The sequence below is a fragment of the Kogia breviceps genome, chromosome 3 (genome assembly GCF_026419965.1).
Source record: "Kogia breviceps isolate mKogBre1 chromosome 3, mKogBre1 haplotype 1, whole genome shotgun sequence".
NCBI classification, from domain to species: Eukaryota; Metazoa; Chordata; class Mammalia; order Artiodactyla; family Physeteridae; genus Kogia; species Kogia breviceps.
In genome coordinates this window covers 136,452,702-136,480,685 of record NC_081312.1, presented here as the reverse complement: position 1 = coordinate 136,480,685, position 27,984 = coordinate 136,452,702, and the positions used below count along the sequence as shown (strand labels likewise).

Below are 27,984 nucleotides of genomic sequence, written 5' to 3'. Positions count from 1 at the left end.
CTTAATGATTTTTTTTTTTACTGTGCAATGCTGTAATTTATGGCTTTCCTTTTATGCCTGTAAAAAATTCCTTTTTAGTTATGCTTCCTGGCCAACTTGTGACAACCTCACCCTATTCCATTATACCTTAGCACTTGTAAGGAGGTCACTTGATTTCAATGCAAAATTGAAGAAGAGAAACGAAAGAGAGAGGATACAGACCCTTGGTTTATAAGTCCTTTACAATTTGCAATTAATTTGCCTTAGCCATAATATTAGACAATAAGAGATATTTATGCTTTGGTAACAGTTGTAATCATTTATTACTTGCAAGCATCCACTGGGCTGTGTGTGTAAAGTAGTACCCGTTGTTAATTAGTCAATAAGAAGAAATGAAGAGAAAACCTTGTGAGCCACCAAAATAGATGTTGCAAAGTTGACAATTCAAAGTGCATATACTTTGCTTATACCTGGGCCTTCAGAATCTCATTCTGTGTCTATTTACTCATTTCAAATACTGACTTGGTCATATGGATCTCCTTCCCAGAAGTGAGTAAATTAGAAAGGGGAGTGGTGCTAGAAGCAGGCATATTAACCACAGCCAAAGTGTTCTCTGAGAGCCTGACAAAAAAGGAGGAAACGGAGAAGTGGTTGCAAGAACTCAGTAAGAAGACAGGGACTTCCCTGGTGGTCCAGTGGTTAAGACTCCGTGATCCCAATGCAGGGGGCTGGGATTCCGATCCCTGATCAGGGAACTAGATCCCACATGCCGCAAATAAAAAGATCCCACGTGCCACAACTAAGACCCAGCACAGCAAAATAAATTTTTTTAAAATCTCAGTAAAAAGACAGACTCACAGATGCAGAAAACAAAAAAACAAATCGGTCGTTACCAGAAGGGGGAGGGGATTGGAGGGAGGGAAGATAGGTGAAGGGGATTAAGAGGTACAAACCTCCATTTACTAATATATACTGTGTTCATACATTTGTTCAACTGATCCTTAAAATCGCCCCATGAGGTACATATTATTTTCTCAAGCTTATAGTTTAGGAAACTGAAGCACACAGAGGTTAGATAACTTGTCCAAGATTACACTGCTTGTCCAAGATTACACTGCCAGTAAGTAAAAGAACCAATATTGAACCCAGGTAGCCTGGTTCTATAGTCATGCATTTAACCACCACACTATATTCCACAGCACTCACTCTTAGATTGTCTTGGATGAAATACACTTTTTTTTTTTTTTTTTTTTGCACTACGCGGGCCTCTCACTGTTGTGGCCTTTCCTGTTGCGGGGCACAGGCTCCGGACCTGCAGGCTCAGCGGTCATGGCTCACGGGCCCAGCCGCTCCGCAGCATGTGGGATCTTCCTGGACCGGGACACGAACCCGTGTCCCCTTCATCGGCAGGCGGACTCTCAACCACTGCGCCACCAGGGAAGCCCGAAATACACTTTTTATTGCATTGTTGAGCTTTAAAAAAATAAGAAAATTTTCCATGAACATGCATGCAAATTCTTATGTTACTACATAGGTTGAAAATTGTCATATAAATGTTTTAAAGAATCAAAAGTAAACTCAGGAATTGTTTTTAAAATGAGCAAGCAATTGGAGGCTATCAAAAGTGACCAGAAGGGGGAGTTCCCTGGTGGACCAGTGGTAAAGAATCCACCTTCCATTGCAGGGGATATAGGTTCAATCCCTGGTCAGGAAACTAGGTTCCCACATGCTGCAGGGCAGCTAGGCCTGCGTGCCACAACTACTGAGCTCATGCGCCTCAACTAGAGAGCCTGCATGCCGCAAACTACAGAGCCCACCTGCCCTGGAGCCTGCACGCCACAAGTAGAGAAGAGAAAAACCGCACGCAACAACTAGAGAGAAGCCCAGGCACCGCAACGAAAGATCCCGAGTGCCTCAACAAAGATCCCGAGTGACGTAACTAAGACCCGATGCAACCAAAACTAAATATAAATAAATAAATAATAAATAAATAAATCTTTAAAAAAAAAAATGACCAGAGGGGACTTCCCAGGCAGTCCAGTGGTTAAGACTCAGCACTTCCACTGAAGGTTCCTGGTCGGGGAACTAAGATCCCACATGCCATGCAGTGTGGCAAAAAAAAAAAAAAAAAAAAGGGACCAGGTATTTTGAAAAAGAACCCCAACAACAAAAACCTTGAGATTAAAAATATAATTGTTAAAATTATATGACTAAAATTGAATTAGTGTTTGTGTAGCGGCAAAACTGTCTTCAAGCATTAGGACAAAATTAAGACATTTTCAGATAATAAAAGCTGATAAAACAAAGTTGCAAGACTCACATTTCTTGGTTTCAAAACTTACTACAAAGCTACAGTAATCAAGACAGAGTGGTACTGTCATAAGAATAGATATACGGAGCAATAGAATAGAATTGAGAGTCCAGAAATAAACCCTCACTTTTACAGTCAATTGATTTTCAATGAGTGCTAAGCCCAGTCAACGAGAAAAAAGAGTCTTCATCAAATGATGCTGGGTCAACTGGATATCCACATACAAATGAAGTTGGATCTCTACCTATATACATATACATAAATTTACTCAAAATGAATCAAAGACCTAAATGCAAATGCTAAAATATAAAACTCTTGGGCTTCCCTGGTGGCGAGAGTCCACCTGCTGATGCAGGGGACACGGGTTCGTGCCCCGGTCCGGGAGGATCCCATATGCCACGGAGCGGCTGGGCCCGTGAGCTATGGCCGCTGAGCCTGCGCGTCCGGAGCCTGTGCTTCACAACGGGAGAGGCCACAACAGTGAGAGGCCCGCGTACCGCCAAAAAAAAAAAAAAAAAAAAAAAAAAAAAAAAAAAAATATATATATATATATATATATATATATATATATATATATATAAAACTCTTAGACAAGAATCTAGGTATAAGTTCATGACCTTGGATTAGGTAACAGTTTCTTAAATATGACACAAAAAACATAAGCAACCAAAAACAAATAAATTGGACTTTAGCAAAATTAAAATCTTTTGTGCTTCAAAGGACACTATCGGGCTTCCCTGGTGGCGCAGTGGTTGAGAGTCCACCTGCCAATGCAGAGGACACGGGTTCATGCCCCAGTCCGGGAAGATCCCACGTGCCGCGGAGCGGCTGGGCCCGTGAGCCATGGCCGCTGAGCCTGCGTGTCCGGAGCCTGTGCTCCGCAGCGGGAGAGGCCACAACAGTGACGGGCCCGCATACCGCAAAAAAAAAAAAAAAAAAAAAAAACAAAGGACACTATCAATAAAGTGAAAATACAACCAATAGAATGGGGAAAAATATATTTGTAAATCAAGTATTGATAAGGGCCTAGTATTCAGAATATATAAAGAACTCTTACAACTCAACAGTAAAAAGACAACCCAGTTTTAAAAGGGGGTGCTATGGACTGAACGTCTGTGTCCCCCCAAAATTCATATGTTGAAACCTAATCCCCAGTGTGATAATATTAGGAGCTGGAGCATTTGGGAAGTGATTAGGTCATAAGGGTAGAGCCCTCATTAATGGGATTAGTGTCTTTATAAAATAGGCCCCAGAGAGCACTCTTGCCCTTTTGAACCAGGAAGTGGACCCTCACCAGACACCAAATATATCAGCACCTTCATCTTGGACTTCCCAACCTTCAGAACTATAAGAAATACATTTCTATTGTTTATAAGCCACTCAGTCTTTGATAGTATTGTTGTAGCAGCTCAAATAGATAAGACAATGAGCAAAGAATTTGAATAGACATTTGTCCAGAGAAGATATACAAATGAGTATGTAAGTATATAAAATAAATAATAAGTAAAAAGAAATAAGTATGTAAAAAATGCTCAACATAAATAGCCATTAGGAAAATGCAAATCAAAACCACAATGAGATACCACTTCACACTCATTAAATGGCTATAACTCAAAAAAAGCAGAAAACACTCAAGTGATGGCAAGGATGTAGATAAATTAGAACCCTCATACAGTGCCGGTGGGAATGTAAAATGATGCAGCTGCTGTGGAAAACAATTTGGCAGTTCCTCAAAAGTTAAACACAGAAATACTACATGAGGACTTCCCTGGTGGAGCAGTGTTGAAGAATTCCCCTGCCAATACTGGGGACACAGGTTCGAGCCCTGGTCTGGGAAGATCCCACATGCCATGGAGCAACTGAGCCCGTGCGCCACAACGACTGAGCCTGTGCTCTAGAGCCCACGAGCCACAACTACTGAGCCTGCGTGCCACAACTACTGAAGCCTGTGTGCCTAGAGCCCAGGCTCCACAATAAAAGAAGCCACTGCAACGAGAAGCCCACACACCACAACAAAGAACAGGCCCCACTAGCCACAACTAGAGAAAGCCTGCGCGCAGCAACGAAGACCCAACACAGCCAATAAATAAATAAATAAATTTATGAAAAAAAAAAAAGAAATACTACATGACTCAGAACTTCTACTCCTGGGTATATACCTAAGAAAAATGAAAAGACATGTTCATACAAAAACTTGTACAGGAGTGTTCATAGCAACATTATTCAAAATAGGCAAAAATTGGACACAACCCAAATATTAATCAACTGATTAATAGATAAATGGTGGTATATCCATACAATAAAATACTATTCAGTTGTAAAAAGTAATGGCATATTGATACATGCTACAATATTGATGAACCTTGAAAATATGCTAAGTGAAAGAGACAAGTGCATATTGTCGGACTGCATTTATATGAAATGTCCAGAATAGGCTAATCCATAAAGACAAAATAGTTGCCAGGGCCTTGGGGGATGAGGGTCAGGGAGTGACTACTAATGAGTATGGGGTTTCTCTCTGGGATGAAAATGTTCTGGAATTAGAAAGTGATGGTGTGAATATACTAAAATATACTAAAAGCCATTAAATTGTATACTTTAAAAAACTGTGAATTTTATGGTATGTGAATTAAATTTCAACTTTAAAAATCTGATAGCTCTACCCACAACAGATCTTCACTAATATAATTTCCAAAAGATATTCTTCAGGAAGAAGAAAAATGACTTTAAAAGCAAGATCTGAGGTGGTAAACATGCAAATAAATTTAAACAAACTGTATAAAATGATATTTTTTTTATAAAATAAAGATTTTGAAGGGCAAATAAAAAGGAATTAAAATATTGTTTGAGGGGCAAAGATACTGTTTAACTTTGATTTTGTTAAAATCAATATGTATAATAAAAATCAGGACTTCCCTGTTGGCGTAGTGGTTAAGAATCCGCCTGTCAATGCAGGGGACACGGGTTCGAGCCCTGGTCCGGGAAGATCCCATATGCCATGGAGCAACTAAGACCTTGAGCCACAACTACTGAGCCCACGTACCACAACTACTGAGCCCACATGCCTCAATTACTGAAGCCCGCATGCCTAGAGCCTGTGCTCTGCAACAAGAGAAGCCACCACAATGAGAAGCCTGTGCACCACAACAAAGACCCAACACAGCCAAAAATAAATAAATTTATTTATTTTAAAAAGAGAAAGCACTAAAAGAATAGAAAATGTATAAAACTTCTAAGTCAATGTGAGGAAAAAAATGGAATAAGAAAAATATTACTCAATCCAAAAGCTGACAATAAAAGTGATTTTAAAAAAAACCCCATCAGTACAGGGAGATCACCTCTGTGCTTTGTGACCGCCTGGGGGGGTGGGATAGGGAGGGTGGGAGAGAGGGTGATGCAAGAGGGAGGAGATGTGGGAGCATGTGTGTATGTATAACTGATTTAGTTTGTTGTAGAGGGAAAACTAACACACTATTGTAAAACAATTATACTCCAATAAAGATGTTAAAAAAAAAAAAAAAAAAAAAAAAAAAACCCATCAGGAAAGATGGTAAAAAGAAGTCCAAATATAACTGTAATCACCATATGTACTTACAAGACTCACAGTTAAAAGACATTGTTAGATTGAATAAAATAAACTAAAATCCAGTTATAATGCTGTTTACAAGAAACACATCTTTAAACAAGACACATAAGCTTAAAAGTAAAAAGATAGAAAAGACATACTGAGCAAATACTAACCAAAAAGGGAGTTGGGAGCTATATTATTAGACAAAATAAACTTTAAGACAGAAAAAGCATTATAGGAACAAAGAACATAACTACATATTGATAAAAGATTCAACTCACAAGCAGGCATGAAAATTCAATACATAATTAACATAGCCTCAAAATATGTAAAGCCAAAATTGAAGCAGCACAGGGAGAAATTGACAAGCACATCATTTAGTGGATGATTTCAACACACTCCTCATTTATGGAACTAAACAATTAAAAAGTATAAGTCAATGGTCCTGTATGGAGACCTGCACCCAATGATTAGAGAATATACTTTTTAAAAAAATTGCACATAGAAACTACAAAAACTGACCAAGTACTAGGTCACAAAGTAATACACAACAGATTTCAAAGAACTGGTACCACACAGATCTCATTCGACATATTTAAAGTCCCCTGATGTTTGGAAATGGAAAACTCTAAACTTCCAGTAAACCCACTATTGGACTGCACCCTGCAGGCCTTGCAAGCCTTGTAGTAGCCCAGCCTCCAGACCAAAGAGCTTGGAGACAGCCAGACATTAATGGTTTATTGGACAGGGTATCTTACATGTCCAAAACAAAAGGTACGGGACTTCCCTGGTGGTGCAGAGGTTAAGAATCCACCTGCCAATGCAGGATACACAGGTTTGATCCCTGGTCTGGGAAGATCCCATATGCCATGGAGCAACTAAGCCCATGCACCACAACTACTGAGCCTGTGCTCTAAAGCCCACGAGCCACAACTACTGAGCCCGTATGCCACAACTACTGAGCCCACGTGCCACAACTGCTGAAGCTCACATGCCTAGAGCCCCTGCTTGCCACATCCAGAGAAAGCCTGTGAGCAGCAACAAAGACCAAATGCAGCCAAAAATAAATAGATAAATTTATTAAAGAAGCTAAACAAAAGGTCCTGGAGAGATGCTACTTGGGGGAGAAGGAAGCTGCCATTTATAAGGGGAATTGAAGTCAGGTTGACTCATCAGTTACCAAGGAAACCAGCGGCTGGGGCAGGGGGCAAGCACGTAGATAGTTACTAATTAAGTCCTATAATTAAGACAATTGGATGGTCATGTGAGTGAAGCAGGGCCTGGTCAGGGGATGTACAGAGAACACCCATCTTGAATGGCCTGACCATATACCCGCAGTGATCTGCTCACTGTCCCACTGAAAGTATTCACCTCTCAGGGGGGTCTCCCCAACTCTCCAAGATCCCTTTCCTCTGAGAATTGTGCCACCTCCCCAGCAACTATGACTGTATCATAGGAATGCCCTTTATACTCCACTACCCACTATGGCCACAGTTGTGTGGACTAGAGGTACAGCCCCAATTCAAAATGAGCCAATCAGAATCTCTAAGGAACCGGGCTTAGGTCAGGGCTCTTCATTAGCTTTAAGAAATGGCCACCTCTTCTATGAACCCTGGGGAGCAGAGAAAGCTGATCTGCAAAGAAACTAGGGGTTCCTACATAGACGAAAGACCACACAGTAAGAGGGAGAGACTGAAAAACAGACTGACTAGAGAGAGGGACTTAGAAAGAGAGACAGTCAGAGAGACAGGTTGACAAATAGAGAATGTAGAACAAGACTGAGTTAAATTGAGAATGATGAAATAAAATTCATATTTCATGGCAAAACAAAATTTAAACAAATCTTTTTCTCTGCCTGTTTGGGTCTCTTCCCTCCCCTTTAGTGTGTATTGTACATCTGCATTAACCAGACCTCCTTACAAGATAACATTTCTTTTTTTTTTTTTTGCCATGCCACGTGGCATGCGGGATCTCAGTTCCCTGACCAGGTGTCGAACCCGTGCCCCCTGCAGTGGAAGCACAGAGTCCTAACCACTGCCATAAAATATGAATTTTATTTAATCAATTTTCCCATTTTGATAATTAATCTTTAGATAGAAAGCATTAGATGATCAAATATTTGGTCCCTCAATGTCAGGGTGGTTGCTTACCTGCCCTGGGTTTATCATGTCCCTTGATGTCAGGTCTTAATAGCTCTGTTCTTTCTTTTCTTTTAGGGGTTGTACTGTGTAAGATGTCTGGCAAGGACTAATGGTCAATTCCAAGTTGTTCAATATGATTTATGCCAATTTAATCTTGCTTGTGCACTGTGAGTGTTCATTAATTTACAGAGAACTATAGATGTGATCAAAATTGACAGGAGCAGTAACAATGTCATTAGTAAATGTTTAAACCAAGGTCCTCCTAAACCAAACCATTTTCCCAGTATTTTTCCTAAACTGGGAAGAGGATCATTCAGAGCAGAAATTTGATTCTTCATGTGTCATAAGATGAGTTAACAAATATCTCAGCCAAATGGTCACACCATTGGAAAACTGATAGAACCCAGTGTGCTCACATTAAAGGCCGATTACAGAGGCTATTTCCAAGACTACCTGTAGGTGACCTTGAGCCCAAGGGAAACCAACTGTGCATCTTCCTAGCCAACCTGGGGAGAGCCAAGGCCATAAACTTGTTCCACAAATTCACTGGATCCTGTTAGGGGCTACCCAATATCTAACATCTAGTGAAAAGGATTACTTTTGACCAGGTTCAGAACAGTTGTCATTAATTGGCTGAGTAAGAGGGTCCCACTTAGTGATATTGGCAGTAAAATTAGCTTGCATGGTACTAGAGTTTCCTTCTTCTAAAATAAAATTACTAAGAGCCATCCAATTAGAGCCTTTGGAGAGGAAGATCCACCAAGGTAACCTAGGAGTACTGGACATAGGCAATTGGTCACAAACCCAGATATTGGATTGATTTTTTGAAACTTGCAAATGATTGGGCCCAAGGAAAAAATACGTTTGTTTAAAAAGTAAAAGTGTGAGCAATTGTCTAAGTAATTAGTATACAGGCCTGGTCCAGCATCTTGGGTCAGCTGTCTACTTCAGATGTCATCTTCTTGTTGTCTTGGTCTGGTAGTGTTTGTCTTAGTTAGTCAAAGTTGGGTGTTAGAAACAGGAGTTGCAGTTCACTCAGGAGAGAAGGCCTGATATGGTACCTTTCAACGTGGCTGTAAAGTCCTTTACCTGATGTCTTTTCCAGTATGCATAATCCCCTGGTTGCAGGAGACACATCTGATCTTCATCCAAAGATAGATGACTATGATAAGCTTCAGAACTAAATTTTACAATAATATAACATAACAACAAGGAGTCATCTGAGAAGTGAGCCTTTAGCAGTAAATACAGACCTCAATTAACAAAACTAGAATTTAATATCTACTGAAACGTATTTTTTTCTCTCTAAAATTACCCTCATTTCAGGCTTCCCTGGTGGCGCAGTGGTTGGGAGTCCGCCTGCCGATGCAGGGGATGCGGGTTCGTGCCCCAGTCTGGGAGGATCCCACATGCCGCGGAGCGGCTGGGCCCGAGAGCCATGGCCGCTGAGCCTGCACGTCTGGAGCCTGTGCTCCGCAGTGGGAGAGGCCACAACAGTGAGAGGCCCGCGTACCACAAAAAAATAAATAAATAAATAAAATAAAATTACCCTCATTTCTACAAAATATAGTCAAATTCAGACTAATTTGTTTGCAAAATAAGTCTGGTTTTTATAAACTTAGCCTGATTATTTACATAAGTGTAACTGATCACATGGGCTCTTTTAACTTGGCTGTGCTGGAACTTTTCATATGGAATTTCAGATTAACCTGTTGTTTTGTTTTGTTTTGAGGATTACTTTTTTTTAAATAAATTTATTTATTTGGCTGCGTTGGGTCTTCATTGCTGTGTGTGGGCTTTCTCTAGTTGCGGCAAGTGGGGGCTACTCTTCGTTGCGGTGTGTGGGCTTCTCATTGTGGTGGCTTCTCTTGTTGCAGAGCATGGGCTCTAGTCGCACGGGCTTCAGTAGTTGTGGCACACGGGCTCAGTAGTCATGACTCGTGGGCTCTAGAGTGCAGGCTCAGTAGTTGTGGTGCATGGGCTTAGCTGCTCCTTGGCGTGTGGGAATCTTCCTGGACCAGGGCTCAAACCCGTGTCCCCTGCATTGGCAGGAGGATTCTTAACCACTGCACCACCAGGGAAATCCCGCAGATTAAGTTTTTAAAAGGCCTCTCAAGGGCAGGAAAGACACGCCAAGGGCTTGTCACAGATTCTGCCTGTGATATCTATAGATTTGGGTGAATTCCTCACATTTCCCCCCAAGTACCTTGAGACTCCTGTACCTGTTAGCAGGTAGCCGTCCTTACTTGCTTGATAAAGTTGCTGGGAAACTAAGAGATTCCAATTTCTGGAGGGATCAGGTAGAGAGAAAAGACATGTTTCAGTTCTATTTACAAAGGTATAATTTACCAAATTGCCATAAGTCATAATCAGCTTGAGAGTGATGGCCTAGATTCTGATGGCTTTGCAGTTCCTGGTTCTGGTCCTTCCTGATGTCTGCTGGCACCCCTGTTACTTATAACCAAAAGTATTCCAGTGTACGGTCCCATCTTTACTCCTTGGCTCTAGCTGATCCCTTTGCCTGGAACTCCACCTATCCTGCACTGCTTCCAACTTGGCTTGTCTAAGTTCTCTCAATCCTTCAAGATTGAGAGAGCTTGGTGACATTTTTCTGTACCAACTCAGCTGCTGGAACTCTCCAAACTGTAGAGAACATTCTGCCTGGAACGTCCTTGGTTGGAAACAGAAGCAGCCCAATTGGCCCCTCTGTCTTCCTGCCCGTGCCCTTCCTCCCTGCCATCTGGTGTCTGTCTTCTTACAGTTCACTCTCAGTAATTGAGTTATCAGCCAGTGCACAGCAGTTTGAGACAAAAATCCCGGGGCTTTTTTTTTTTTTTTTTTTTTTTTTTTGGTACGCGGGCCTCTCACTGTTGTGGCCTCTCCCGTTGCGGAGCACAGGCTCCGGACGCGCAGGCTCAGCGGCCATGGCTCACGGGCCCAGCCGCTCCGCGGCATGTGGGATCTTCCCGGACCGGAGCACGAACCCATGTCCCCTGCATCGGCAGGCGGACTCTCAACCACTGCGCCACCAGGGAAGCCCCCGGGGCTTTTTTGAACTGAACATTTTGTCCATCCAGTCTGCAGAGTCTCCACAGGGGAAGGGAACACCCAATGAATCATCAGCTGTTTGTTAAAACAAAAGCATCTTGGGAACTGTGCTCTTAGCCTCACTGAAAATCATGGAAAGAACTTTAGAGGTGGTTTAGATTCAATCTAGATAAATCCTTCATTTAAATTTTTTCCTATTTATTTACTGATAATTTAGATATAATTTACATATAACATTGTATTAGTTTTAGGTGTACAACCAACCCTTTCATTTATTTATTTGTTTGTTTATTCATTTATTTAGGCTGCGCTGCACAGCCTGCAGGATCTTAATCTTAATCAGGGATCAAACCCGAGCCCCTGCAGTGGAAGTGCAGAGTCTTAACCACTGGACCTCCAGGAAAGTTCCCCAACCCCTTCATTTATAGGTGAGGAAAATGACAACCAAAGTCAGACAGCTAGCAGGGAGCACAACTGTCTTTGGAAGCAAGATGCTGAGAAAGTAGGTGTCATGAGCTCAACTCAATAGTGTTTCCTGTCTGAAAAGAGAGGTATCTGCCATCCCTTCCCAGCCTCCACCTCCTGGTTTTGCACAAGCTTGCGCCCCTTGCTCCTGACAGCCACACCTTCAGCAAGCCGGCTCCTAGCTATCATTCAGATCTCAAATTAAATGGCACCTCCTCTAAGAAGCCTCCTCTGACCACCGTCTCCTCCAAATCTGGTGCCACTATGTGTAGTATATTTTATATACTCATGAAGGCCTGTCTACTTGGCACACATGGGTTTGCATAGAATAGGCACTCAATAAATGTTTGATGAGTGAAGAAAGAAAAATCAAGTACCAGCTACTGCTTGCTGGAATCTATTTATTCAGGCCCTCAATGGAGAACAGAAAGGGAAGGCCATAGGTTGGGAGCCCAGTCAGCCCCTTTCCCAGTGGCCTGTTTTGGTGAGTTTGAAGGGAACTGGATGGTCAGGTTGAAGCAGCACATACTCACTCCTGACGCAGCGAGGCATCTGTGCTGTAGAGAGCTGAACACAGACAGACCCCTTGGCAGGGGCAGTCAAGCTTCCCAACCCCCAACCCATGCAGTCAGTGGGAGCCACTCCCTGGGAAGCATAGTCTGGAAGTAGGTCAAGGAGCAATCAAAGGCCACTAGGCCCCAGCCCTACATACACCCACTTTCTCAGAGGTCATGGGGATGGGGTGCTCAGCCAGAGAAATTTCTAACTGATTATGAACCAAACCCCTGGGAGCTGGGCAGATGCTCATCCAAGAGTACAAATCCAGGCCAGACCAGAGGTGGCCAGAAGGAACTGCACTGGGCCAGCCAGGGGATCAAGGAGAGCTTTTTGTCCTGATTGTAAATGATGCCCTCTCCTCCCCCAATCCCCTTGGCCTCTTTCCTAATAGATTCTGGAGAGGTTGGGAAAGAGGCAATCAGTGCATCCTACTCAACCCTACATCCATGGCTACTGATGCCTCCAAGATCCCTCTGGCATCATCCAGTGGCTTCTGATTTACTGTTTTAAACCAAACACCTTCTCCAAAAACAAAAAACCCTGTCCTTTTGGATCAGTCATCCAGTCATTTTACTCAAGGGACAGAGGCTGTTACCTGGCAGAGGCTGGTACACACAGAGGCTGGTGTCTGGAAAGGCTGGGCAACTTTAGAAGAGCTTGGAATAAAAAAAGAAAAAGCCCATCACTTCTGAGTGAGGTCAGCCAGCCCAGCTGGAGAAGGCAGCAGGCTGTGGGGGAATGCCAAAGGACCACTGGGCCAGCTAGCCAGACCCTGGGCCAAGCCACTGTATAAGCTTCCCAGTACTGGAATGAAAGAAAGGAAAAAAAAAAAAATCAGGACATGTTTTCAGCTTTGCTCAGGGGCCCAGAACATCTGGGAGGGGCTCACAACTCCAGAAATCTCTGCTCTTCTCTGCAAATGGAAAATATGATCTATGAGAACAAACTTGACCGTAGAATATGTGCCTAGTCACCCAGCCCTGTAACTTAGGGTTAGGTGGCACTGTGCCTCATGCCACCTGGTGACCACTTTCCAGAGACCCCTCTGTCCCTCTGAGCAGTTGGCTCAGTTTAATGGTTTAAAGACAGGTCAGTGACCTCAGAATCAAGTACAAAATGTACATTTATTGACATCTGTTCTGGGCCACACTGGGCTTCTAGAAAGAACAAAAGCAAATATAAAGGGAAACACGCTAATATAATTAGCAACCTAGAGCAGTTGTGGATACCAGGAGATGTTTTTTCCAGACTTGGTAGAGGAACTATGATTACCCTATACTCAACAGTACAACACTGAACATGCACTTGAATTCCAGATTCAGCAAAGAAATGTTATTTCTAATTCAAGTAAAAATATTTCACCACCTTTTATATGTATGAACTGTGATGGAGGCCTTGCTTATATCCTGTGGAGCAAGGCCAAGAAATATGTTTTATATTGGTTATTTGATCTTCAACATCAGATTATCATTATTGTAGAGGTGGGCAAAACCATGCAAAAAAGAAAATGAAGGACATTTCCATGTATGGCACTAAATAAAGAATGCTCAAAGCCACCGAGTTTGCCCATGGCCAATTTCCTGTGTTTCTTGTAAAGAACAGGGCAAAGAGGCTTTATTTTGACATTTTGGGGGCTCCATGCCAATCAGACAGTAAGTAAGAGAATGAAGAAACAAACGAGCAAGTTGCACCAGAACAGATGGGCTTAAATTAACCAAGTGACAGTTTGGGTGTCAGTCTCACAATGGCTGTGGGGAGAAGGGAAGTACCACAAGCCTTAGTTGCTCAGAGGCTGCTGAGCAATCCCAGAAAACCTCAGAGAGGCCGCCCCTCTGCGCCAGCGCTGGCCACCCTGACTTGCCCGCTGCCTCCTTGAGGGCGCTCTTCCCCTGACAAGGCTTGCTGGGGAGGGCTGGGCCGGGGTGCTTTGGAGGTACTGGAAGGCACTCTGACGGCCCACCTGCCTCTCTACGCAGTTAAAGGTCAGGGCCACTCCCACATTGCTCTTCATGACTCTGGAGGAGCCATCAGATGTGCCATCAAAGCACCGGCCAAGCGCAATCTCCTTGGCCACGCGAGGGTCCTGGTCAGTGACAGTGTAGATGCCGTAGTTGTGGCCCAGTGGGTCCAGGGGCGCCAGCATGGTGTACTCACTGGTGTCGTCATTGACTGCCAGTGGTAGGTGGTTGACCAGGTACTCATGCAGCATGGGGTTTACGCTGACTCGATGGCAGCTGCCCTGGGGGATAACCTTCACCAGTGTGCGGTCTACACGGTCCTGGTCATAGAGCATCCCACTGCACTTGAACTCCAAACAGGCAGCTGAGACATTAGGCTGGTCCCTGTCCCGCGTGCTCCTCACATCCCGGATTCCATACAGCTTTCCCACTGTTTGCCGGTGGGTGCCCCCCATGTTACGGGATCGCACGTTCACCTCCAGTGGCCCCATGATCTTCACCTTGATATAGCAGGCCCTGAATTCCATTGGCTTGGGCCACCATGCCAGGTAGTCTTCAGTCCAGTTCATGGGGTCATCCTCATTGAAAGGGACCGTGTTGTAGTCATACCGATCCCCCTCAACCTGGTAGAACCGGAAGTGGGCCACACTGGGAGGTACTTCCTCGCAAGCCTGGAGGTTCTCAAATGCATAGATGGGTCCATTGCTCTCCTCAACTGAGTTGGGCCTTGGCTTGGCCATGCTGATCTGGAAAGCTGTCTTCTTGACCTGTGGGTCCTCATGGTCTGTCCGGCGGTACTTCAGCTTGTTGAGGTAGGGCTGAGGGACACCAATTGCATTTGGGTTGAATTTAGGAGAAGACTCCACTGCTTCCAGTTCTTCCCCAGCCAGGCTGGCTAAGACATAGGCAGAGTAAGCATCAGGGGACTGGTCATCGCAGAAGGCAGGCAGACAGGCCCCATTGGGGCCAGTGATGACACTGTCAAAGCGGCCCCAGGCCCTGGGGTTGGAGGAGAAACCAGCCCTGGGCTCCAGGTTGATCACAGAGACCACGACACCCTGAATCTGCTCACTGGGCAAGAACCTCTCACTTCGGTAGGCCCTCACCTTGATGAAGCACCTCCTGCTTTCAGGGACATCCAAGTTAAAAAGCCTCCTCTCACGGATCTCCATGTTGCCCACCAGGAAGGTCCTGTCTTCCCTTCTGTTCCGCCGTTGGCTTTCAAATTTGAAGTCACCTTCCTCCTCCCACAGCCCTGTGCCTGGGTTGAGTGACCAGAGTTTCATCATGGGCAAGTGCTCTGGCATCTTGACCTGGGTTGAGTCGAGGTAGACCTTCACCTTGCCAACATTAAGTGACTCTGAGGTGGCCTCATCTGTGAAGTCCACAGAGAACATGCCATATGTCCGAAGGGGGAAGGTGTCTCCTTCATCATTGATGAAGTTCAGGTCACTCTGGGCAGCTGTAGCTGTGGAAATATTCCGGGGATCCAGGAAGGTCACACTGGCCTTTACTTTTCCTGTATAGGGCTCCCCGTTCTGCCGGTAGAAACTCTTGGATGGGATCTCCAGCTCAGCCACAGGATCTTCACCAGCCACATCCCCCAAGGGGATAATGTTGGTCTCCATGGCCTCCAAGGTGATGGGCTCTTTCCGCCGAAGCATCTTGATCTCATGGAACACCGCACTCCCCTTCTTATTGAAGGGCAGCACTTTGGTGGTGTTGACAAACTTCTGCAGCCTGTCCACAAATGTGAGCACCAGCCTCTCAGTCTCCTGAGGGACGTGGAGGGTGAACGTGCCCTTGTAGCCAGTCATGCTCACACGGCTGTTCCCCATGTACACGTGGCCAAAGCGCATGGGTTCCCCATTGTCAGAGGCGCTGACGCGTCCCCGAACGATACTCTGGGTCTCCGTACACCGCTGGCAGCTGCACTCCATGGCCACCTTGGTGGGCAGCGTGTACCCACTGCACTGGATCTCCCTCTCCTCTGTTTTGGAGATCCCACAGCAGTTCTCCACAGCATCCTGGCACCTGATCCCATTATCCTGCTGCCCTGCACAGGTCTTGACAGGGCAACGACCCACATCATAGTAGAAGGAGTTGGTGGCATTCTGGAAACAATCATGGGGCAGCTGGATAAGGTAGCTCTCGGGGGTTGGGTTGCAAGGAGTCTCATCAGGGGCTATGGAGGGAAATAGTTCGGATATTAAGTGCAAGTTCTTTTCCTACATAAAGGGAACCTCAACCTCCCCTCTCTGCCATACTTTAGGGTTTTCAAAGTACTTGTGTGATCCCAACTCTCACAGAACTCCTCTGAGGGAGATAGAACAGCTATTACTAATTCCATTTCACACACAGGGAACAGAGTTTGCTGCTGAGACCACTGGCGTAATCGTCCTAATTGGAGGGGTCTTGAAAATTCGTGAGGGTGTTTTGAGTTACGACCAAAATTGGCAGTGCTACTGACTTATAGTGGGCAGGGGGCCTTGCAGCTCTGTTTTCTGCAGTGCCTGACACTGTCTCTCATAAGGAATTCTTCTGCATCCTGTTTGACTTTCACGTATTCTATAGATATTCATGTAAGTGGAAAACTTGTTTAAAATTATCGGAGCCTGATATTTTTTACATGGCTTTACCATACATTGAATTTTTCAAGACTGCAACTACTATATAAATCAAGCTAAGACTGTACTTTGTTTAGCTTGGAAAAATACCAAGAACTGCTTCTTGTCTCAGAAAAATCATGTACCTACAACAATTGCCCAAGGAATGTGAAATGATGCCCCTGTATCCATCAGCATTTGTAGCTGTCACATTCATGGTGACTGGATTCAAGTGCAAGTGTCTGACCTTTTGGTTGATGTTCTTGTGTCATTATGCCAAAGCACTTACATATTGAAATACATACTATTTTGTATCAAAATTATTTTCTTTGTATTTCCCTTTTATGTTATTAGGGCCATGTGCATATACATTTGGAAATTATATGTAGTTATTATCTATAAATTTAACTTTAGAATAGTAAAAAATATTTTTAATTGAAAATTTTAAAAATTTAAAGTATTAAGAATAACTGAAAAAAAAAAAAGAAAGAAAGAATAACCGTGACAAGCAGGGAACATTGGTATAATGAGCTGGGAACCACTGCTGACAGTTCTCCACATCTCCTCTGCCAAGGTTCAAGTGCCCTGTGTCCTGCCTGTCCTGAGGTGTGTTACTCAACTTTCTTGGAGTCTCTGAAATATTCCAAAATCCTTCCAACAAAATTTCTTCTGCCTTTTGTTTGGTTTTGTTTAGGCCAATTACTAAGATCCCCTCCTTCTCCCTCACTTTCCAAGTACAGTTTCCTGATTGGTCTTGGCCTCCAGTCTCTCCTCCTCCAGCTCACTTCTAGAAACCAGCTTTAATCAGGTCACCCTTTCCTGTGAAGCCCCCTCAGTTTCCCACTTCTATACCTTGCTCATGCTGACCCCTTGATCTGGAATGCTCCCATCTCCATACACACAGACCCTGGCCATTGTTTAAGACCAGGGATTCACAACATTGGCTGCAAATTAGAATTACCTTGGGGAGATTTTAACCTGTGCATGACCAGGCCACATCCCAAACCAATGAAATCAGGCTTTCTGGAGGTAAGACCCAGGCGTCAGTATTTTTTAAAACTCAACAGATGATCCCAATGGGGGGGGGCCAAGGCTGAGAACCACTATTTAAGCCTCAAGCAACCAGCCATAGTCACTCCCACCTGGAAGGTCTCTGGCTTTCATCTATAGAGTCCACAACTCCTTATCTCCTGTTTTAACTACATTTTTCCATCTTTACTGACTTGTCTCTTATTTCTCCATCCATCCTGGAATGGCAGCTCTGTGAGGGTAGGATCGAGGTCTGTACCATCTTTGTGTCCCAGAGAACAAAGCACTGTGCACAGTCCAGAAAAGCCCAAGGTTTTACTGCCCAGGAATGCCTACTGGGGTGCTCCCCAGTGCTGTAGCAGGGGGAGCGCTGACAGTCTTACCTATGACAGTCAGCCGGGCGACGTGGGACTTTGCAGCCCCAGTGTCGCTCTGGGCCTTGCAGAAGTACTCCCCGGCCTGGTCCCGCTGCAGGTTCCTCAGCACCAGCTTGCTCTCGAGTTTGTAGAGGGAGGGGTCTAACAGTGTGCTGTTATGGTACCTGCAAGGGATGGAGAGGGGACAGCCTGAGGGGGCAGTAGGAGGGCTGGTATCCTTAGGGACAGTTCCAGGAGCAAGGCAGATGGTGGACAGGTCCCTGCAGACGCCAACACCACCACTGATTCAGCTCATTCAAGAACACTGACTGGCCGGAAGTCAGGGGACTCGATTCTGAGTCTCAGCCCCACCACTAACTGGCTATGGACTCTTAGACAGATCATTTCACGTCTGAGTTTCAGCTTCCTGTTCTATGAATTTAGGAGCAGTGATTCCTAGCTGACTCCATAGAACTGTTGAGAGCGTCAAACAAGATAATGGCTATAAAATGTCTGTGAAGGGTAAAGGACAGCCACTGGGGACACTGACCTTGTTTGCCCTTGTCTGGGAAATTAGGGCTGGGGAACCTGGTTCTGTGGCCCAAGGATATGAATCAGGACCCCAAGACCAGAGCTGCTCTGGAGGACCCCAGCTTTGATAGGACAACAACAGGGCTTGCTCATTGTCTGGGTGGCCTCAACCCTGCCAGCCCCCACTTGTAAGTGCCCGTTTCCTGGCTCTGCACCAGGGCCTTACTTGTAACTTTATTCTGTCGGTTATTGTCATAATTAGTAAGTCCAGACCCAATGCAAGAAAGCTCTGGTTTCCAAGAGGAGAACTGGGCCAAGCAGCTGGCAGAATACTCACCAGAAATACTTGTCTGGTTTGGGCTTCCCCATGGCCTTACAGCACAGGGACACACTCTGCCCAGCTCTCCGTGCTTTTGTCTTGGGGTTCATCACAATGTATGGAGTCTCTGAGACAGAAGATGAGACGTGGTGTTTTGGGTTTTTCTTTGTGACAGGTTCTCCAGAGCCTTGCTCCCTCAGGTATTTTGACATGTGTTAAAATTGTACAACTTCACACACACCACCCAGCCCCTCTCTAATGGTCCTAATAAGTAGCTTGTCCAGAATGGAGTCCACTCCCTCCATCTACTCAGCCTGGGACCTGCTCCCATGACCTCTCTGGCAGCATCTGGGTGAGGCAGTGGAGAGCCAAGAGGACCTTGTACCCGCCAAGATGCCCAAACACTGCCATTGAGACAGAGCTGGCTGTTCTGCTGACGCCAGCAGAATTTTCTGGCCATTCTGCACCATTTCTGAATTCCCCCAGCCTCTCTCTATATGCCCTTCAAACGTTATACTGTATTGTAATTGACTATGTTAGATAAGGTGACCAGGAAAGAACTCATACATTTGAGGGAGCAAGCCATGCCATATCTGGGGGAAGAACACTCCAAGCAGAGTATATAGCAAGTGCAAAGGCCCTGAGGCAGGAGTGTCTCTGTGTGTTTGAGGAACAGATAGGAGTAGAGTGACTCAGTGTGGGTGGAGGGGACTATAATAGGAGAGGAGAAGGGAAGAGAGAAGAGAAGGAATGTGGGGTCTGGCAGATGATGTTGGTACTTGGGGATTTTTGAGTTTTACTCTGGGCAACCTGGAAAGCCAGCTCTTAGTACTGTAATCCTTTTATTTAAAAGTCCAGACTTCCTCCCCAGCCCTATCCCAGAGAAGTTAAGTACCTGCCCTCATGAACTCCGCCTTGATGGTGGCTGCCTTCAGTCTAGTCTTAGGCATTGTGAGCCTGATAGGGGTAAACTTGGTCTTTGTGATCTTCAGGATGCTTTTGCCATCGGGGCACAAGCCAGGGACTCGGAACCTCCCGCTGCTGTCCGTCTGGGTCAATAGCTTAGGTATTTTGGTCAGGATGTAGACAGTAGCCCCTGAGGCTGGGGCACCCCCAGGGAGGGAAACAACCCCATACAGCACGAAGTCCTGGCACATGCAGGCGTCACAGTCAGCATTCACCTGGCCCATGGGGCAGGTCAGGTCACAGGCTGTGGAAGAAGGGGCCACATCAGGAGGGCATGTGTGGATTCTGGCCCTCCTTCAGTCACGTCCCAGCCTGTGGACTCACATATGCTTCCTCTCCCCCTTAGGTCTTTGTTACCCTTCCTCATCAGCCTGCATGACTAATTCCTACTCATCCTTCAAGACTTAGCTCAGGACGCCTCCTCTAGGAAGCCTTCCTCAATTGCCCTAAGCTATAGTAACTGACCATGCACTATGCTCCCACATTATCCTCTACATCCCCCACTGGTGCACGTAATAGATGCTCAGTTAATACTTGATGAATGAATGGATGAATCTGTCTCAGTCTGACCCTCTAACTTATTCTAGGCTGCTTCAGCCCCAGCCCCATGCCTGCCCAGTACCAAGAGCAGGGGTAGTACCTGAACAGGCCTGCTCCATGCAGAGCCGACCCTCCTCGGTGGCATCATTGCATAGTGACACCGTCTCCGCCAAGCAGGTGCGTGTTCGGGTCTGGACCCCAGGGTGACCACAAGCAGCAGAACACTTGCTCCAGGGAGACCACGGGCTCCAGAGGCTGTGCTCTGTGTCTTGGCGCAGGGATCCTGCAAAGCAGGATCAGCAGATGGTCTGACTTCCCTCTCAGAGGGACTCTGTCAGGAAATCTGACCCAGAGGCTGTTTTTTCTCAGAGAGCAAGGCCTCCATTTATATCACAGATGTCACTGATATTTCTATTTCCTGCAATGATTTTTCCAACAGATGAACATCAAGAGTCTCGAGGAAGTGGTGTCTCTAAGTTTTACAAAAACACCGAATGGGCTAGGGGTGGCCCTGAGAGGGACTTGTTGGCCAAGCACTGGGACTTTGATGTGCTGTCCTAGGAGGTGAAGGGATAGCACCATCTTACCCTTACCCATGCTCCTGAAGAAAGGCCCCCTGGGAAGTCAGGGCCGGCCTGGGGCCTTAGTGACATCAAGCCCCCTCTACCCACCCTCCTCACCTCTGGTCTGAGGCCTGGGTACAAGAATGGAGGCCTCGGACCTCACTCAGGAGACCTTGCTCAGCCTGAGCTCCCACTCCAGATGACCACCACTGCCTCCTGGGCCTGCAGGGTCAGGCCGTGTGCACTGGCAGGATCCCGGGAGGGGAGTGTGCATATCCAAGAAGTGGACAGGCCTGCAGCTGGCTCTGAATTATCCAGTGTGGGGAGAGGAGATGGAGAGAGCACGAACTCTTGGGCTCTGCAAACACAGGCATGGGTTTAAATCCCAGCGTTCCATTTATCAGCTGTGTCGTCCCAAGAAGTTACCTAAACTCCCTGGACCTGGAATAACTTGTCAAAATGGAGATTCCTCACAGGTCAGTTGTAAAGGTTGAGTAATGTAGATAACTAGCAGTGTCTGGCACAGAAGAACTAACATAGAAACTGACCCTTAGTGGACGTTCACCTGCATTAAGCCCTCTACATTCATTATCTCATTTAATCCTCATAAAAACCCCTACGAAGGATTACTATTACCCCTGTTCTACATGTGAGAAACCTGAGGCTCAGAGAGCTTCAGAACATTTGTCTAAGGAACACGGTAGAGATGGTAGGCCCAGATTCAAACCAAGCAGCCCAACTGCAGAGCCTGTGGTCTTCACCACCGTGCCACATGCACTCAGTAAAGTGGATTGAAAGGAAATTACCCATCAACACAGAACACTGTTGGGAAGATTATGGTTCTCATGACACTAATGGGTTATTATGGAGTCAAAGCATGTGTCTGTGTGTGACAACCAGAGTTCCCGTAGCCAGACGCAGGTCCTGGCTCTCCTTTTGCCGAGGCTGGTGGGAGGTAGCGGGTGGGGACTGGTCAGGCTCACCTGGCGGGCAGAGGAAGCGCACGGTATAATTGGAGCAGTTCTGGCCGGGCTGCTGCTCCCTGTTGAGGCACCAGAAGCCCTCAAGGGGGCTGCTATGGACTACTTGGCCAGTGCTGCCTGCGGGTATCCAGTCGGTGGTCCTAGCCTCTAGCCGCAGGGGCCGAGGACACACCTGATGCCCGTAGTAGAAGTGAATGGCATCCAGCCGCTCGTAGTCGCCCCGCCCACCTGGGTGGTCGATGTTGAACCACGTTGTCCACTCCCCAGGACCTGAGAGAGAGAGCCAGGTAGGAGAGGAGCCAGGCCCTGGAGCTCCAGGTGACCTCAAGCCCTGGAAGTCATCCCTAATACCCCTCACCCGCCCCTCACTGGTCTCAGGCCCTCATCGCATCTCTCTCTCCAGCATCTCTCCAATTTCTTACACTTCTGCACACCCTACTGCCAAATGTTCTGCTAAAGCTCTCGGCAGCCTTGGTTGTACCATGTCAGAAACTTCCTGCCTGGGTCTCTACCTCCAGCTTCCTCCGAACCCATCCCCACCCCTCTCCAAACACTGCAGTCAGGGTGAGCTTTCTCCACATGGCTTGGGCCACATCACTCCTGGCTTTAACTCTCTTAACCAGGCATTCAGGTGCTGGTGAGCTGGCCCCTCGTATCTCTCCATCCTCATCTCCCCGCTCTCTCCCTGCCAGCCTGTGCTCTGGCCCCAGCAAGCCCGACAGCATTTCTGGAAGCTATCAGGCGGCTGCATGATTCTGAGCTGTCCTATATACTTGGTCCCTCTGCCTGGACAGAGATGTAGGCCAAATGCCTTTTTTTTTTTTTTTTTTTTGGCCACACTGCGCAGCATGCAGGATCTTAGTTCCCCCACCAAGGATGGAACCCACACCCCCTGCAGTGGAAAGCATGGAGTCTTAACTACTGCACCACCAGGGAAGTCCCCAAATGCCTTTTATTTATTTTATTTATTTATTTATTTTTTTTTTTGTGATACGCGGGCCTCTCACCATTGTGGCCTCTCCCTTTGTGGGGCACAGGCTCCGGACGCACAGGCCCAGCAGCCATGGCTCATGGGCTTATCTGCTCCGTGGCATGTGGGATCCTCCCAGACCGGGGCACGAACCCACGTCCCCTGCATCGGCAGGCAGACTCACAACCAGTGCGCCACCAGGGAAGCCCCCAAATGCCTTTTAAAAGTGGGTTTCAGTCTGTATGACAGACTCTAGGTCCTTGTTATACAGCAGAAACTAACACAACATTGTAAAGCAATTATACTCCAATAAAGATGTTAAAAAAAAGATATCTAAATATATATATATTTATATTACAACCATGACCATTAGCCAATTAGCTATAAATAAAACATTTTTGAAAATTAAAAAAATTTAAAAGTGGGTTTCTATGGACCCCTGACATTGTTCCCTGGCTGCAGAGATCCTCTTAGCAAACTCAGTTAAAACCCTCCCCCCAATCACTCCCTGCTCCAGCCACAACTCACTGTCCAGGGGGTCAGCAGGCTTGGCAAAGATGCCTGAGGTCCTCTTCACAGGCTGGACTCTTCTCACCAGCTGAGTGAGCATCATCTGCCTCCCTGAGGGCCAGGAGGATAAGCGAGAGGCCAAAACAGTTACAGGGGCTCAGCAGGGTCCTGCTACTAGCCTCTCAAGACATAGGGAAGCAGTGTGATGTGGGGGTTGGAACATAAGCACTGGGCGTGGGTTCAAATCCCCACTCTGCCACTTACTGGCTGTGCGACTTCACAAAAGCTTTATTCCTTTAAATCTGTTTCCCCATAAAATAGAACTGCATCAACAACCACATCATAGGGTCCTGGTGCATATTCAGGGTGATGGTGAAGGTAAGGGGACATGGCACGCAGTGCATGGTCAGCAAATGGTGGTTCTCCTTTCACTCTTGTTCTAGAAAGGGACCATGGGATGCTGCTGAGCACCTGGGGCTCCTACTTTAGGGTCCGAGCCTGTTCTTCTTGGCAGAATGGAACCGTACTTTCCTCATCTGTAAAATGGAGATATTAGTTCCCACTGCACATATGGTGGTCCAGTTGGCATGAGGATTCCATGAGGTAACACAAAGTAAACATCTCTGAAGTATATGGAGATTGAGACTGTGAGCCCCAGACACTCTGCCACTTCCTGACTATGTGACCTTGGGCCAGATCCTTAACTCATCTGACCCCTCATCATAAAGTGAGGATAATAATAGTTCCTATCTCAGAGGATTGTAGGGATTAAATGAGCTCATTCATAAAATCCACTTAGAACAATGCCTAGCACAGAATGTTTGCTGAATAAGTGTTAGCAACTCCTTTTAGCTAAAGACCTGGACAATTGATGTCCATTTCCCTTCTCCTGGCAAAGTTTGGCTTTGGGAATCCACCCTCACCCTCACAGGGCCTAACTGGAGGAGTGGTCCTTTAATTTTCTGACCCCAGGCTGGCACAGCCTGCCTGAGGAAGGGTATAGGGACCTCGGGCCACAGGCAGTGAGCCTCCAGGCCCACGCCACCAGAGGTTGAGTTGGGGGCTCCAGTGGAAAGGAGAAAGGAGAGAAGAGCACTGCAAAAGCTTTGAAAGGTAATTAACTCTCACGTGAGAGAGCCAAATCAGTATTCTCTTTGCTGCTTAATTGGGGTGATAGGAGCTCTTTTAATCAAACTAATCTGATTTCTCCTCAGATGGCTGAATATTAATCATCTTCCCCAACAGCAGCTGTCAGGGTAGAAAGAGCAAGGCAGGAGGTGGGCACATGTAGGGTTTGGCAAGATGCTGAGACAGGCTTTGTTCCCACATCTGTGGTCACAAAGCCTGCAGTGCTCGCTGCTTTATGAGAGGATTTTGAGCATATTTTTGCTTTACCTGAGTATGTGGCTAGAAATCAGAAAAGGAAGGGGAGATGGGAGAGTATACAGGATAGTGCTGGGAGCTCTGATGTTTAGAAGCCTTAGGGAGCCCACCAGGCAAATTCTCTCCACGTGTTCCCTTGAGAACTCAGTGTGACCAGAGAATGGGGTCAGAGGACAAGGAGACCAGAAGGGGTTCTGGTGTCTCTGTGAAATTTGGCTACAGGGTCTAAATGAATTTTCATGAAATTAAAACAAAAAATCTGACTGTGAGAACTCAATGATCCCTTTTGCTTTGGCTATCAGAAAGCTCAGAGCTAAATTTAACACTCAGGGGCGGTGGTAACCCTCTTATCTTTTTTCCACCTTCTGAGTGACACTTACTCTGCTCCTCATTTAAAAGATTCTGTTCTGTGAGTTTTAATATTGGGACTTATCTCAAATCCTTTAGGAAAACAAGCAGGGTATAAATTATGAATAAATAGACAAACCAGCCTCAGGTCTTAGTGCCACTGCTGTGGCTTAAGGCAGATGCAGAGTTGGGTCCCAGACCATAGTGACTTCATTATGACAAGTGGGGGATTAGACAGACAGTAGATACTTAGCCTGTACCCAACAGAGAGGTGACCTCTAGGAACAAGAAGAAGAACACGTAGGCCTTGATCACCACCATCTTTCCTCCAGGTCCCGTGGGGAACGTGGCAAGAGTTGAGTGAGGGTTCCTTCACAGAGTCGGATTGTCCCTGGAACGTGATCCCCTGAGAAGTTTCTCAGATCAGTGACCTGCAAAGAAACAAAGCTTGTCAGGTTCCCCTTCTCTGAGTCATCTCCTAGGGCTTGAGCAGAACTATTTCTTGACCTATCAAGGGTGAAAGGTGGACAGAATGAAGTCTTGTGAGAGTGACACCTGCCCAAATTGCAAATCTGGGCAGCTTGCAAGATGCAGAGAGTCAGACTCTGAGTTCACATGAGGCAGACCTGGATTCAAAACCCAGGTCCAGGTGCCAGGGTCCCACATCGAGATGGGACACAAGGAACAGTAGGGGTGAGAAGTTTCCTTGCCAATGAGGAGGGGCCTGGGCTCACCCCCAGCAGCCTCTGGGTGACTCATTAATCACTTCTCAGAGCCGGGCTTGGGGGCATGTTTTGCTACCCCTTGGTGGGGCTCCCATTCTCACACAACAAGCTTACATAGTAAGGCTATGCAGCCCCTGCCCCGACTACAGTGGCGCCTCACAGGGCAGGCAGCTGAAGGGTGCAGATGCTTCAGACACACCACCTCCATGAATGCATTCCCAGATGTGCACTGGCTGCAGCTGGAACACATTTCTGGCCTGTTTGTTTGGGGCCTGGCTGGGAGTTTCTGGCCTGGTTGCTCCTGGGCCTCCCTCAGGAGCCTGCTGAGGGAGAGCAGAGGGGATGCACTGGGAGAGGCTAGGGCCCCCCAGTAACTGCTGAGCATGGGTTACAGGCTGCAGGAGCAGGGAGAGGAGAGCAGGCCTGGCAATAGGACAAGGACACAGGGGGAGCGGCCCAGGCTCCCGGTCAATTTTCTCTCTCCCCAGAGCTCTGGCTGACCCAGAATCTGACCAGTGCCTGGAAATTCAAAAGTAATTCAACCTCCAAAGTCCAGGATGTGGTGAGAAAAGGGAGATTCCTCCTTTCTGGAAAAAAGATTCAAAAGCACTTTGTTGGGACCTCCCTGGAGGCGCAGTGGTTACGAATCCACCTGCCAATGCAAAGGACATGGGTTCAAGCCCTGGCCCGGGAAGATCCCACGTGCCACGGAGCAACCAAGCCTGTGCACCACAACTACTGAGCCAACTCTCTAGAGCCCGCAACCCACACTACTGAGCCCACGTGCCACAACTACTGAAACCTGCGTGCCTAGAGCCCGTGCTCCACAACAAGAGAAGCCACGACAGTGAGAAGCCCACGCACTGCAAAGAAGAGTAGCCCCCACCCACCACAACTAGAGAAAGCCCACGTGCAGCAATGAAGACCCAACACAGCCCAAACAACCCCACAAAAAACCCACAAATAAATAAATTTATTTTTAAAAAATAGTACTTTGTTTTCCCAGAAGAAGAACAGACCAATCCCATGCTGCAGACCATCCAGCTCTAAGCCCACTAACTCCACCACCACCTGTTTCTCAGCCCAGAGAACAGAGAGCACGGGTGTCCCCAAGGTCTCCAGCTCTTGTGTGTCTCACCCCAAGCTCCCAGGCTCTGAGCAGAGGGCTGAGCGCTCCGAGGGCCTGCACAGCATTCAGTCTGGGACGGCTCCGCAGCTGTCTGGGAAGCTGAAGTGGCCTGAGGCACCTTGTGGAAAAAACCATTTCCCATCTGGCAGCCCACGGAAGTTTCCTCGGCGTATGCTCTGTGTGTGAGGCTCCCCATCCCACGGGTCCCAGAACTCTCGGATAAAGAAGACTGGCTGACCGCAGGAAAAAAGCAGAGTGCCCAGAGGTATAGAGATCCTGACTGGGACCCTCTGAGGACCCCTATCCTCAGGTGGGGGAGGGAAAAGACCTTGGGTCAATGGGAGAAAGGAGAGAACTCCAAAGCAGAAAGGGGAGTTTTCTCTGGGGGAGATCAGGGGTGGTCAGGAATAGCTGAGCCAGGCAGTGGGGTGCAGGGATGGGCTGAGGAGAACAGGAGTGGGGCTCACCGTGTCCTGAGCAGGACTCCTCAGCTGGGGGGTCCAAGTCTTCCTCTCCCCAGCAGTCCAGCCACCAGGCCTTATATAGCACAGCTGGTGGCTCAGCCTGCGGCAATGCACCATGGGAAGCGGCCGTGAAACCAGATCCAAGCCTGAGGAAGTTCGGCTTTCCCCACCCCTCCCCACATCCCCTGCAGACTCCAGGGGCCCGGATTTCGGATTTCGCTTCCAGATCCTCAGAGGGAGAGGCCGCAGGGCCTGGGGATGGGCCAGGTGCGCAGCTGCCTGGGGCTCCACAGGCCAGAGCAGAGGGATGAGTGGGGAGGTGGCTGGGCACTGAGCAGCCCTGGGAAGCAGCCAAGGGCAATTCTACATGTGGGCAGCATTTCATAGCTCAGGAGGTGGGATGCTCTTGCCTAAGCTTTCCTTGCTGATCCCCCGCATGGCCCCGGCCCTGGCCCACCTATGCAGAGAAAGAACTTTGCTGGCCTTAGCACATACCCAAAGCTCTCTTAGGGCCACAGATCACCTGGCCTCTCA

At 47.0% G+C, this 27,984-nt stretch overlaps 1 protein-coding gene across 2 annotated transcripts; it reads right to left on the bottom strand.

Annotated features, from left to right (window-relative positions):
- Window positions 1–13,175: 13,175 nt before the first annotated feature.
- CILP (cartilage intermediate layer protein) lies at window positions 13,176–27,780 on the bottom strand. Of its 2 annotated transcripts, none has more exons than XM_059057702.2 (9): window positions 27,454–27,780; window positions 25,393–25,563; window positions 23,420–23,512; window positions 21,922–22,191; window positions 20,476–20,658; window positions 19,765–20,079; window positions 18,888–18,996; window positions 18,047–18,204; window positions 13,176–16,213 (listed from the first exon to the last, which is right to left on the bottom strand). In XM_059057702.2, the coding sequence occupies exons 2-9, from the start codon at window positions 25,451–25,453 to the stop codon at window positions 13,848–13,850; spliced, it is 3,555 nt and encodes a 1,184-aa protein (XP_058913685.1). In that variant the 5' UTR covers window positions 25,454–25,563; window positions 27,454–27,780; the 3' UTR covers window positions 13,176–13,847. The 2 variants fall into 2 exon arrangements, with proteins under 2 accessions (XP_058913685.1, XP_066885735.1); XM_067029634.1 differs by lacking the exon at window positions 27,454–27,780 and adding an exon at window positions 26,996–27,099.
- Window positions 27,781–27,984: the final 204 nt, after the last annotated feature.